Source organism: Ahaetulla prasina, chromosome 7 (genome assembly GCF_028640845.1).
Source record: "Ahaetulla prasina isolate Xishuangbanna chromosome 7, ASM2864084v1, whole genome shotgun sequence".
In the NCBI taxonomy this organism is placed as follows: Eukaryota; Metazoa; Chordata; class Lepidosauria; order Squamata; family Colubridae; genus Ahaetulla; species Ahaetulla prasina.
Genome location: NC_080545.1, coordinates 31,826,458 through 31,840,991, shown reverse-complemented (window position 1 = coordinate 31,840,991; position 14,534 = coordinate 31,826,458). Strand labels below are relative to the sequence as shown.

At 40.1% G+C, this 14,534-nt stretch overlaps 1 protein-coding gene across 1 annotated transcript in view; it reads left to right on the top strand.

Moving 5' to 3' along the window:
* The first annotated feature begins 6,021 nt into the window (after positions 1-6,021).
* The window catches only part of TES (testin LIM domain protein), a 32,298-nt gene continuing 23,785 nt past the window's right edge, over positions 6,022-14,534 (top strand). The window contains exon 1 of the mRNA XM_058190519.1: positions 6,022-6,240. Coding sequence (XP_058046502.1) covers positions 6,214-6,240 — 27 coding nt within the window. The 5' untranslated portion in view covers positions 6,022-6,213. The remainder of the gene's footprint in view (positions 6,241-14,534) is intronic.

Sequence of the window (14,534 nt, the reverse complement as noted above, 5' to 3'; positions counted from 1 at the left end):
TCAGTTATTGGTTTTACTTGTAACAAACCATGTTTACTTCTCTCATGAGTCACCACCAACACTTTTTGTTCTTTGTCTGGGGTCACCTGGAATTCTAATACAATAGAGATGTTTGAAATAGGTAGAGGTTCTAGTTTACCACCCATTCAAGTCCTTTTAAATGTGGCTTTCAGTACTTGCCCTGGGATGTCCGTCCAACCTCTTTCAGGTCCAGTCCCCACCTTTGCTCATGTGTAGTGAGTCCAACCCTTCTCAGTCATCCGAACATCAGATTCAGTAGAGGCTCCTCCTTCCATTTTTGAATCAACACCCACTGTCCCAGCTAGATCTTATGGACTGGAAATTCCAAAGGAGCTGTTTGCGCCACCAAGCCTTCCTGTCGAAGAGAAGACAGAGACCCCAATACTTGTTCCACATACCTTTTAATTAACAAATCATATAATTCAGGTAGAATGCCCCCACTTTCCATCCTTGGCAATAGCAATCAAAATACTAATTCATCCTACATCAACCCTTAGTTTAGTTCTAATCAGTGGTGGGATTCAAATAATTTAACAACCAGTTCTCTGCCCTCATGATCGGCTGGGTAGGCATGGCTGGGTGGTCATGTGACTGGGTGGCCATGGGCAACTCGACATCCCTCACATCGAGAGGTGACTCACCACACCCGGCCTCTCCTTGCCACGCCCGGCTCTGCCTCACCCCTCCCAGCCACTCCTGGCCGCTCAATTCGCCGGAGCGAGTAGTTCTCAACTAAAAAGAATGCTCGCCTTGTGCAAATAAGTAACAAACATCTTGACTTGAGGTTTGATCCATCTTGCAAAGTATTAATTCTAATACTTTGCTAATTCTAGTCTCTTTTCCTACTAGCAGGTCTGGGTTGTAATTTGCTACAACCTCTCTTGTCTTTTGCATTGTTCTATGGGAGATTCTTCTGAAATGTTATCTGTGCTGCTTGCAGCTTTACAAGTTTGTTTCCTCCAACCCTGTTTTTTGCATGCAATTCTTACAAATTATTTTGACATTCCTTCTTTTTAAACAAAGTAGTGGTTAAGGTGTTGGCCTAGAAACCAAGAGGCTCTGAGTTCTAGTCTCATTTTTGGCTTGAAAAAATGGCTGAGTGACTAGTCACTCTCCCCAGCCAAACCTCTTCTTAGATTGTGGTTGTGGAGACACTAAGAGGAGGAAGGAATATTAGATAAGTTCTCCACCTTGAGTTCCTTATAAAGTAATAAAGACAGGACAAACATCTAACAAAATAAATAAATCATTTGTGAGAATGTTATCCTTCTAAAGGAAAGGGGTGCTGACTGTCTTGTCACATGCTTTACATTACTGCATTTATTTCATTTTTATCCACTTTATTTTTCTCTACTTTTTTGGTTTATTCTTCAATGATGGCATAGCCTGTGAAATTTTTACCTGTCTCACATGCCAGGCTTATGTGGGAAAACATCAGGTAAACACATCCATCTAACTGACAGGCGATGGCACAAAAATCACTAAGCAGCTACATTAAGACAGAAAGGTGGAGGCACCAGGGTGCAAAAAAAGCAGAAGATCTCAGGGAGAAGAGAGCTGAGTTTAATGAACCTTTCATCAAGCTGGCACAACCTAGTCAACTACAGAAAGGTAAGAAAGTCATCCATGCCTCTTTTATGTGCTCTTTCCATTGGAAAATTTGAGATTGTTTCAAACTGACATGCAAAAAGTGCCCCAGCTCTACAACACTGTGATCTTTTTAATGATCTTTCACTTTTTATCTAGAGAAGTGCTGACAGGGTTTAAAAAGCAAATTCAACCATGCCCCTTTTTCCGTTTAATCAATTTTGCCAAACATCTCCCCAACTCACAGGAAAATAGTGCTCACAACTCACAATAAAATAGCATAATACAATAGCACTGATCCAATATTTGAGGGGCTCCTACAAAATGAGAGGGTCAATCTATTTCCCAAAGCACCAAAAGGTATGACAAGAAACAATGGACTAAGGAGAAATTTCCTAAGGATGAGACCAATCAACCAATGGAATAACTTGCCTTCAGAAGTTGTGGGTGCTCCATCATTAGAGGCTTTCAAAAGGCAATGGGACAACTGTTTGTCTGAAATGATATAGGGTCTCCTGTTTGAGCAGGGAGTTGGACTAGAAGACCTCTGAGGTCCCTTCCAACTCTATTATTCTACGTTTTCTATGTTCTAAATTGGGTGCTTCACAGCAGAAGTAATACAGCTGGCTGGATCACACATGCATTAAATTCATGGCCTCTATGATCAAGCTGCATCATTATCCCATCCTTCCCCCCCCCCCCAAGAAACAAGAAATAGCCAACACTGCAGCAGCTATTAAAGATCTTGGGGAACTCCAGGGAGTATCAACTGATCACAGAAGTGTTAATTTATAATGAAAATATTTGTAATCTTGCCCTTCTTCCTGAAGGCAAGAGGTTAATCCCATCCCCAGATGGTCATTGATGGTTTTCCTGGGTGTTTCCCTACCCTAATAATATCAGTCTCTCTTGTTTATTCAAGGCGTGTGCCAGCTGCATTCCTGCGGTTTTATTTTGGCAACTAAGTATTCTCATATTAAGTGGTTCTTGGCTGTTATTAACATGCCCACACTAAAGAGGTAGCAGAAAAGAGGTTTCCAAACCCAAAGCCCTGATTGTGACTCACAAATGGTCCACCCAGTTGCCCAGTAAGGCAGAATATGTTGCACTGGTGGTCTCATTAGTAGGAGTCCCAGGGCTCATTTTGCACAATTTCAAAAATATTAATAACCTGGATTGCACATTGGCTAACCTCAATTTGGCTTCACAAACACTGGATGCTCTAAACGAAGAACTAAGGCAGGTTCAGGAAACAACCCTTGGAAATGGGCAGTCAGTTATTTACCAAAGCAAAACCATGGCTGTGAAGTATTTTGGAGCATGCACTTTCCTCAAACCTGACTGGAAGCTCACAAAAAGTGACATCAAATATCTGAAAATAATTGGCATAGAAAATTGGATACTGTAAATTTCTTTCCAGAGCTTTTGCCCTGGCTACTAGACCTTTATGAGTTGAAAGCTCTCCTCTTGGGAGTCACTGAAGGGATACTTTTCTGATGCCTCTATCAATGTCTTCCCCTTTGCATCTACAGTTCGATCAATTTTTAATCTTTTGCCAATAAAAGTGTGTGTGTCACCCACACTTATATGGCAAAAGAGGGATTGTGGGAAGCCCCGACCCCACACCCAGAAAAATGAAATATTGGGGGGGATATTAAAAAGGCAGGATAGAATATTTCCCCTAAAGGAGAAATGGAAAAAAACCTTAAGGGAGGCAGAAACCAACCCGTTTCCCTGCCCCAAGCAGAAATTGAAGAGGCCAGCTTTTAGAAATGCAGATTTAGTAATCCATTCAGAAATACTGGGTCAAGACAGAAACTCATATAAGCAACAAATCAAAGGTTGACAAAATTAGCTCAAAGACCTATGACCATGATGGTGAACCAGTGGCATGCGGAGCCATATCTGCGGGCATGCGAGCCATCACCCTAGCTCAGCTCCAGAGTGCATGCGCACGCTGGCTAGCTGATTTTTGGCTGGTTCTGCCCACACGGCCCCTCCCCTCCCAGGAGTCTCCACATGGCCTGTTTTGGATGCCAGGTAAGTACAGGGCTCGCACAAAGGCTCTGGGAGGGCGTTTTTGGCCACCGGGGGGGTGAGGGAAGCCATTTTCACCCTCCCCAGGCTCCAAGAAAGCCTCTGGAACCTGGGAAGGATGAAAAACGGGCCTACCAGGCCCACGGGAAGTCGGGAAAGGGGCCATTTTCAGCCTCCGGAGGGCCTCCGGGGGACGGTGGAGGCCGTTTTCACCCTCCCCAGACTCCAGGAAAGTCTCTGGAGCCTGGGGAGAGTGAAAAACAGTCTAGAAACTGGCCGCAAGGAGGTCATGCGCGCATGCTTAGGGGAGCATGGGGGGGCGGGATCCTGTGCGCATGCGTGGGGTATCGGAGGCTTCAAATTATGGGTGTGGGCACATGCGTGTGACCCCCCCACCACGCTCCCCATGCTTTTGCCACATGACGGCAAAAATGTTAGCCATTATTGACCTAGGATTTATCTATAAAGCCAGCCATGACCCCTTCATGGCCCCATAGGAATCCAGAAGGTATAAAAATCTACCCCTTCTAAATTCCATTTTGTCAGCTGCCCCGGAATCACATGTGATTGGTGGTTCTGCTTCATCAATAAAGCGAACCTTTCTTTCCAATCAGTTTCCATTTTATTTCAATCACCTTTCTCCCCGGCTTGGCACTGAACCAGATGGAATTTTTTTCCAATGCTATTATGGGAACTATAGTTCAAAATGAACTGGAGGTTGCTTATCCTTAGTGGTGAAGAACCTTTTGTCCATAAGCAATCCTAAATTCCTCCAGGATTAGGCAATCAATGCTTGTGTGATTTTTTTGTTTTGAAAAATGAAATGGAAAAGGGGTGCTGCAATTCAAAAAGCTTAACACATTTATCTCAATAGCCACCAAAACGTATCAAAAGAAGGAACAAAATTTCGGTGCTCAAGATGACAAGCTGGACGCCTTAATAACTGGTGAACAAGTCTGCCTGTTCCAGCACCCTCATTTTCAGGGCTCCAAGGCTGAGAAGCCAAACATCCAGCACATGATTGATGCCAATAAGAAATGGCTGGAGAGTTTCAAGCATGATTGCAAACGCTCTTTCTTGCCGGGTCCTTTGCATTCCTCCAGCAGTAGCTCCGGTTTGGTGCAGCTTGGGCTGGATGAGAACAATCAGATCAAGGTCTACCACTTCTAGATGGACAAAATCCTGCTTGTCTGCAAAAAGCTTACCTACCTGTCTAACAACAATATATATTATTATCTCTGTAAAAAAAAAAGAAGGAACAAAATTTCCATCCTTATCACAATTTCCTCTGCATCCTTAACAGCCAAATAAACTTAAAAAAAAGTCCAGTCCTGCCCTGAACCTAATTGTGAGATCCTCGCTCCTCCAAACCCCTTCTGAATATTCTCTGCTGTTGTACAAAATGATTTCCTGTATCTGATTTTGCTCCATGTCCATCTTCTCTTATATGTTCCACTCTGCTTCTTAATTATTCTCTAGGTTGAAGGAGTCATTTTCCTCATCTGGACAATGGCTAGGGAAGGAACAGATCATGTAGTGAGCCCTTACACATTCATTAAGATTTTTTCCAAAACATTCTGGCTTCACAGAACATGCCAGACTATAATAGGTTTTACTTGGTTTTGATTTAATGTGGTCCAGTACATGAATCCAGTCCGTGTTTTGTAAACAAAGGTTTAGCATTAGGTATGAGGCACACTGTGACTGATTTATTAAATCATGCTTAAAAGAAACTTGTATGAGTCATACATTCCTTCTTTTGATATTTTTCATTTTCTACAGCCTTCGGAACTCTAATACGCTACTAATGGTGTACCATGCTTAGCTTTTGTAGATCTGGCAAGCAATGCTATCTAGCTAAGTCCAAAACTCAAGAGAGAGAGGAGAAAGATTCATTAAATACCCAAACACGGGGAAGTAGTTTTTGAAAAGAAGGGATAATCTCGTTAAGAGCAGCCAGTCCCTCAATCCAATCCAATAATAAACAGTTCTTGCCTTTCCTTCGTCCCAGATAAGAAAGAAAACACAGGCAAATGCAACAGCAGCAATTGGCTGAGCTGGGCGGCTGCGTCAGCAAATACCTTTGCCATGACCTTCTCCAACACCCCATTCATTGACTGACTCAGAAACCCTGCAAAAAGTCCCGCTTTAAGCCTAGACGTCCCATTTGGTCGGCTCAAACCGCTGCCAAGGCTCTGACTTGCGTTCACTCAACGCCCGCAATTAAACGCGAATTGCCCCGGAGCAAACGCCAACCCGCCTGCAGAGCAAAGGTATTCGGAAGACCCGCCATTGGCTAACAGACTTGCAAGCTGCTGGGCTTTGATTGGCTGCAGGGCTTCCTTTGTTCCTTTCCCCGCTGCCGCAGAAGACGGAAGTTTGACTCTACTCCGCAGCAGCTGGAGAGATGCAAAAAGAGTCCAGGAGCGAGCGGTGTGGAGCAATCTCGCGAAACACATTTCCTTTCTAACCACATCCTTCTGTCAGTAAGGGTGGAGGAGGAAGGAAAAAGGCGTCTCTGTTGCCGTTGGTCCCGGAATCTCGTGTTGTCTTGCTGAGGATCCCGACATGGATTTGGAGAGCAAAATCAAGAAGGTAAGAGAACAGTGAGTCAGGAAACTGGGTAGTTGGTCAGAAGTTACCTGTCTGCGCTAAGCAATGTGGGAATCCCTCGGAATCTTGTCTTGCCCTTTGACGTGGTCTCAAATTTCGCAACCCACCATTTCAGCCCTTCTTCACCGAAGCCAGAGAATACTGTTTTGGAAAGGGAAACTGATTATTTTCTTTATTGTAGCAAATAATTATTTGGTTGGATGGTTGGTTGACTGGTTGTTGATTGGGTTAAGGGTGAAAGACTATATGCATATTTATGATACATAAGTGCATATATAATACAATACTATTGTAATTAAATTTACTCAGAAGTAAATTATGTTCACTCCTGTAAATAAAAGTAACATGAAATTATCTACTCGCTACAGCTGAATACAAAATACAAATGGTTGTGGGGGTCCTTAATAATGTACAATGATTTCAGTTAGTAATGTTGAAATTAAGTACAGGTAGTTTTCGACTTATAACCACAGTTGAAGCCAAAATTTATGTTGCAAAGCGAGACATTGTAAAGTGAGTTTTGCCCCATTTTACGACCTTTTTTGCCAGCGTTGTTAAGCGAATCACAGCAATCACTTGACAGTTGTCAAGTTAGTAACATGGTTAAGAGAATTTGGCTTCCTCGTTAACTTTGCTTCTCAGAAGGTCACAAAAGGAGAATCATATGATCCCGGGACATTGCAACTGTCATAAATATGAGTTAAGCCAAGCATTCCTATGCCAAGCATCAGAATTTAGATCACATGACCATGGAGATGCTGTAATGATCATAAGTGTGAAAAAAGGTCATAAGTCACATTTTTTCAGTGCCTTGTAACTTTGAACAGTCACTAAATGAACTGTTATAAGTCGAGGACTGCCTACATTTGGCATAAAATTGCATACTTACATATTATCCAAAATGCTATCTGAACAAAATTTCTCAGGTAAACCCCCAACATAAAAAGAAATCTGTCTTCATTTCTTCTGCCTATCTACCCAAGAAGATTTCAGAAACATAAGTTCTTTGGGTGCAAAGACGTCAAGACATATGTTTCTATAATAAATAGATTAACTTATGTCAACGTTTTCTGTAATTTTTGCATTTGATTCTGGCTTTGGTGACATTAGATGACCTGTTCTTGTGTACCTATTGTAGTTCCAAGACATTAGATTAAAAACACTGAAATGGTTAAAACCTGTCATCCTTATTCCAATGATAAGTTTAATTTTGGCTGTATCAGATTGTTGCCTGGAGGTGAATCTTCCAAAAGCCAAGATCTTGGAGAATATTAAAATTGAGTGAAACTTCTTCCTCTGATGAAGGCAGATAATATAACAGATCATATGTCCTGTGGCATTCTTTGCAGACTATTGTTTACTACTATTGTTTCTGTATTGTTGAAATTGTCATTGGTCGTCAACACAAAGTCTTTTGAGAGGGCCTCAGTACTTGGGCCCTTCAACAGAAAAGAATATGAAACCAGGATATGATACGAAAAATTGATATATATAAAACTCAGGCATGTAAACAGCATAAACATTAGATCTATTATATGATTAGATGTCTGGAAAAGCATCTGAACAATGGACTTTTCTACATCAGTTTGCTGCATACGTGTTTGTTTTAAAGAAATTGTATTATATACCTGTTTTTTTTTAAATGACAGAATTTTCTTTATAGAGCACACTAAATGTTAAAAATTTGCAGAGAAAGCTGTTTATTATTATGGCTTGTCATTCATTCCATTTTTATCAACTGTTTCTGGTTATAATAACTAAAGAAAAGATGAGGGGTACAATTCCTTATCACTCTTGAGAATGGTGCAGAAGTCAAACTGAATGTAGAAAAATTAAGTCCTGGGACGATTGGAGTCTTTATCTCCCCCCACCCCCTGTTTTTCCTAAAAGAGAGTTTAAAAAAATAATGTATGAAAAACTTATATAGGACCAAAAGCTTGTGTCAGAGGTTAAGAACAGCTCTAATGTTGTTGAGCTATACATGTTAGTAATCTTATCAGCCCTGCTATAGTGGACAGTGCTCGGAATTGTAGTTCCAAAACATTTGGTCATTTATAGAGATCTAGCATTAATTATGTAGCCTGTTCCCAAATAAAAAAAATTGTAGCCCAAGAGCTGGACACCTATGCAGTAATATTCTCTCCACCATAAAATGGTGCTCAGCAACTGAGTGAGATTCAGATACGAGGCTAAGAAATCAGAGTTTGTTGAATAACGTTTTTAAATGTAAGACTAAGCAGTAATGGGTAGGCTTGTACTTAATTCAACTGAGATCAAACCAGCTACATTATGATGTAATGTTACCTGTGAACTTCATCACTTTCTCCAATAGTCATCATAGTTAAAGGCATCTATGGTTTAATCCTCCATGAATTTAAAACTACCCAAGTTTTTTACCATTGTTCCATCTTGAGACAGTAGTTTTAATTGTTTTAAAATGTGCTGTCTGGAAGAGTATTTTAATCCATCTTGGCTGGATTTCTATATTCCTTTGAATGTTTTTATTTTTGGTCAGGTCATTCTATTTTGCCTTTTCTCTGTCCAAGTATCCAGAAATTAGATTCATCTTTACTGTATAGAGCAGTGTTTCCCAGTCTTGCTTATGTTAAATCTCACCAATCTTCTATGAGAGTGAGTCCCGTCCAGCTAAAAACCACATAGTTTGTAGGCATAATGCATTCAGTGACATATTTTGTTATGAAATGTATCAATTATGGTAATTTTCAGCAATATAACAATATTGTGGAAAATATTTTTCTCAAATAGCTGTAAAAATAATGAGTGAGGATTATTTGCTATTTTAAAAGCAGTCTTTTGCTTTTTTTAAAAGCAGTCTTCTGAGTGCTAATCAAATATATTTCAAATAATGAGAGAGAACTTATGCAAAGTATAACATTTTATTTTAGATGGCTATAATGTACTGGTAGGTTTGTAACTATACTGACTGCTGCTATGTCAGAAAAATAAGCATAATCACACATAGTTAATACTTGGGTGGAAAACCTCCAGAAGATTCCAAAGTTGTAGACTAGATTGCAAAATCAAAAATACATACTTCCCTAAGGAAATGATAAACTGCCTCTGTTTTGTTATTGAAATGCCTACATTAATATGTCTGTAAAGTCATCAAGGTTGGGTTTAAAGAGACTTGCCTTTATTGATCATCTACCCAGAAAAGGGATGAAAGTAAACTGAAGGACTGCAAAGGGCAGTGCAGAAAAAAGGGGCTGGTAGAAATCTGTACTTTTCATAGAGTTATTTCCCCATGGCAGCCATTTTACAAGAGGAGCTACAATGTGTTCTCAAATCCTGAATATTCCTCTCATCTTCAACATACTTAACCTTTCAGCAGTAAATGTCATAGGGTTCAAGTGCAGAATCTACATTGTTTACAATGCCTTGCCTGTGAAAAAAAATCCATAGAGTCTCTCACATTGTCTTATATCATATAATAGTATGTAATGCAGTGAAGTCATCTTAGATGTATGGAAAGTTTGACAAAGATAAGATCGTAAGCATGACATCAATTTACTGATGTAATCTCAGGGAGATTGTTGATTTTCAACAATAAACTTGAATCATCCTTTTCAGGAAAAAATGGGTGGGTCCCGAGCAATAGATGGTTTGGAACGATAGAGTCTAAATATCAATAAGTTTTAAAGGTCAGTAATTAACCCATTTCTATGGCTGTTTTAAAATACTAAGAATGTATTTAAAATTAGTCAGATCTATTCCACAAATAAAAGGTTATTTCCATTATACAGTATATAATTAAAAAGCTCTGTCTGTGTTTGTATATGGTATGTTTATACAAATATGAGAATTTTTGTGTTTGTGTGTGTATGCACAGACATTTTATATATACCCAGCATATATTACATCACGTTCACCATAAATTAGCCAAGATCAATCTAGTTCATCCTTTATTAAATGCTTCCTGGATCATTGGTGACCTCCATAATATACGTCATTAGGTCACAGACATTGGTCAATTTGCATGAGAAGCTTACATAGTTTATCACAGGAAAGGAGAAACTGGCACAGTCATGCATGTTCAATACATCTGTCTCCCTTTTTTTGAAAAATAAATATTTCTATTCAAATGATAAATCTTTTGACTTGAGGTATATTTTTGGAGTCAAAAATGCAAGCGGGCTTAATCATATAGTACAAGTGCGATTTAACATATAAGAATAAAGTTGTGACTTCCATTTACCGCAAAGTGCTAGTTGTTCATTGTTTTCACAGAGCTATTCTTAATTCCTCTTGCTTTGTGCCTGCTACCATGGAAACAAGGAAACATGAAAAATCACTATTTTAATTATACTGAAGTTGGGTTCAGTGCCATTATTGGGTTGAAGTTGAATTCAGTGCAACTTGTCTGAAGTGAAGCCAAATGGAAACCTATTTTTCTTAACAGAGTTACAATTGCTTTAGTACTTTTTGCAGGCAATTTTATAGAAGTGGCATTATCACAATAAAACCCTGAATTTATTTCTATACTTGGACTTCTATCAGAGCAGAACTAAGCAAGAACTGTGCAGTGATGCTTACAGGCAAGGGATCTGTCTAATAAAATAACTTAAGAGCATAATATAATAACATGAAAGGGTAAGTTTTAAAAAACCAAATGTTCATCCCCAAAACCAAGGTAATAAATTGTTTTCATCCATTTAAAACCTTATTGAATCAAAGAAGGTCTCTAGAGTGTTTATATTCAAATAGTGTTTAATAGCAACATCTCTTTCAGTGTTTTTATATATGTTTGCTATGTTCTTTCACTTCTGGATCTTGGCCATATTTAATTGGGTGAGCACCAACTCTCTGAATACTGAATAATGGCTCAGTAATAATCCTGGTGAAAAAGATGCCAGGATAGGATAGAGTTTGCATATAGAAATGCACTTTCCAGGGAGCACTGCACATCCTCAGCTGGACAACCAAATTATTTTATTCGCCTTGCTTTAGAAATTCACCTACATTTGTCCAGGCTATCATCCTCTTTGTTCCCTCTCAAGTTTTCAAAAATGTGAAGAAGCCAATAACTTTTCTTGCATATATTGCAATAAGGAAAAGGGAATTTATCTCATATGTGCATTATTTTTACAAACAATGGGCGTGCAGACACAAACACACAATGTATATGCATGTGTTTATATGTGTGTTGTGTGTAAGTATGTGTGTGGGCATGTGTACATATCCATATACACACTGTGTGTATATGTATGTATGTATGTATGTATGTATGTATGTATGTGTGTGTGTGTGTGTGTACACACACACACACACACATATGTAGGTATATGTATATGATATATCTAGTTTGCAAATTGCATTTTAAACTGCAAACTGTTGATTTTTTTAAATTATAACCTTGTTTCTTTTTTGCTTTTGTTTTAAAAATCTGTTTAATAAAAATAATTTAAATAAATAAATAAATAAAATTATAACCTTGTTTCAAGAATATAAAATTTGAATGCAGACTAAACTCACTCTGGACTCCACATGGGCAGGGTGTAGCTTGGTACATGGAGAATTCTTTAGCCATATTATCTAAGGAAGTGAATAGGGTCATCTGCAGGATGACCTTGGCTATCTGTAGGCTATTTGTAAGCTGGTTCCTCAGCCCTGGTTCTTTTGGGTGGTGGGAGGAAGGGATTTCCTGCAACCAAGAGATTATTAACACTTGCTTATGAGAGAGGAAGATGCCTGTGGTTTTGAAAGAGGCCATGATGCAGTGGTGTATCCCCTCCTTAAGAGACCGCCTAGGTCCATCCATGTTAGACAACACCCTTCAATCTCTAACTTTCTTCTTTTGTTCGGATATAGATGGAATTCAGATGGAATACATTGTTTGGACCCATCCATCAGGGTTCAGGCCTGGACATGAGATCAAGATTGCATTGTTCACTCTAGTAAATGACCATTTTTTATGACTGCCTGCGGGCCAGACGCTCTTTAGCAGATTGTACCAGTCAATGATAGTAGAAGAGAGATCTGCTTCTTATGGACTAATGCAGAGGTCCATCCTCTCCGCTCTGCTTTCTACATGAAGCTGTTGGGAAAGCTCATCTGGCAGTTTGTAGTTTTAGTATTATGTTTGCCAATGATGCCCAGTTTTATATCACAACCCCAGGCCATACTGAGGGTGCTGCTGAAGTTCATTCAAGATTAAGAAGACCAAGTTGGAACTGAACCCAAGCAAGACAGAATTGCTCTTTGTGCATTAGGGTTCCCTCTCAGGCCCAGTGATTACTCTGGACAGGGAGGAACAGATCCATGCCTTGGGAGTCCTTTGGGATTAACACTAAAGCAGTAGATAGCAACTATGGACAGGACTCATTGCAGTTTCAATTGCAGATTTTACTGGGATAAGAGGTCTTTGTGACAGTGACTCCTGTCCTTATCACCACATATCTAGATTAGGGCAATGCAGCCTATATTAGTCTGCCTTTAAAAACCATTGAGAAGCTTCTTATTTATTTTGGCATAGAAGGCCAGGGAAATCTACACATGCTAGGCAAAATGCAGTCTAACAGCCTAGATTACTAGTTCATTCTGCTCAGCATTTGCATGCCAATCCTTGGTGCATCATGGGGGGGCAAACTAGCTTTACACCAATTAGCTAGCACTTTTTGGGTTGCTGGCTCTTTCATGCTTCTCTGCCAATCTTGTTGCAATGCGTTGTGTCTGGCCAGGTCCAGCAGTGGTTTCTTCTCTCCATACTTGTGAACGCAACTAGGTTTTTCCCACCGCAGTGATATCTATTCGCAATATTGCATGCTTTCAAACTGCTGCGAGGGCAGGAGCTAGGGATCAAGTGAGGGGAGCTCACAGAACCAGGCTTGAACTGCCAGAGTGCAGATCATTTCTGGCCAACAGTTCCAGCATCATTAAGCCACTGTTCCATGTTCCCTCAAGAAGCTTCAATGTATACAGAATACAGTCACCTGGATACTCACTGGCAGTTGTCGCTGTGAGTATGTGACCCCCTATACTTTGAGCCTTGCACTGATTCCCTGTTAGCTTCTGGGTGCAATCAAAAGTGCTACTGGCAACTTGTAAATCTTCTATGGCTTCAAACCAAGCTACCTACAGAACAACTTCTATCCATAGAAGTTGGCCTAAGCATTGGCAGCTGATTGTTCTTCAGTTTCAGGAGGCCAGGGGTTCAATGCTCAGAATTGTTTCATGGTGGTGGTGTTAGATCTTGAAATAGCATCGTTCTGGAGGATAGGTCTGTTCCTATCTTGATCACTTTCTAGGAGATAAAAACCAAGCTATTCCAGGCAGAATTTGATTGAAATGCCTCTCTTTGGCATTGCCTTTTTTATGGTTTTTATAGATCAGTATTTTTTCCATTTTTATTTTACTGTATGCATAAACCATCAAGAGTCTGTTGAATTGCAGTGCGGTAAACACTGGATAGTTCAGATCAATTAATTTCTCCCTCATTCCCATTAGATCCAAAAAAAATCCTTTCATTTTTCGCAATATGGAAGATACAACAGAAAAAGAGAAAAATGAAATTTCATGCAGTTCATTCTTAAATTGAAACAATAGGTCTTTGATGACAGCCTGATCCAGTTCTGCAAAAAACCTGAAAGTGTTTTTTTCTCATTTTATATTCCATTATTGGAAATCATGCTCACTGGCTGAAGGGGCTGGATACCGTGTTTCCCCCCAAATACGACCTACTCAGAAAGTAAGTCCTAGGTTGATTTTTACATGTGTGCCCAATATAACTGTACCCCCAAAATAAGCCCTAATTAAGACCTCGCCCACTCTAGGATGCACAGGTAAAAATTAAGCTAGGGTGGGGATGGGGGGGGTGGAGTGCTCTACTACTTACCTTTGGACAGTTGCAGCCAGGCCTTGCACACCTCAGTCCATTTCTTCTGCAGCCAACAAGACTTTCCTGAAGGCCTCTGTAGCTGATAACAGAGCTCTGGATCGAGCCGGAGCTCTGTTACCGGCTGCAGAGGCCTTCAGGAAAGCCTTGTTGGCCTTGCTGGCTGCAGAAGTTCCTGGAGGCCTCAGATAGTGAAAAAGAGGCCGAAGGCGACGTGCGCAACTGCAGTGAGTTAGTGAATGACATTCCCCCCCACCCCCACCCCCAAAAAATAAGACCTGGTGCCTTTTTTGGTGGCAAAAAAATATAGGGTCTTATTTTCAGGGAAACACAGTATTTTCTTATTCTGCAGGGCAGAAGGAAATACAGGTAATTCCTGAGTTATGAGCGTCCCCTTAGTGAACATTCGAAGTTATGTGATAAG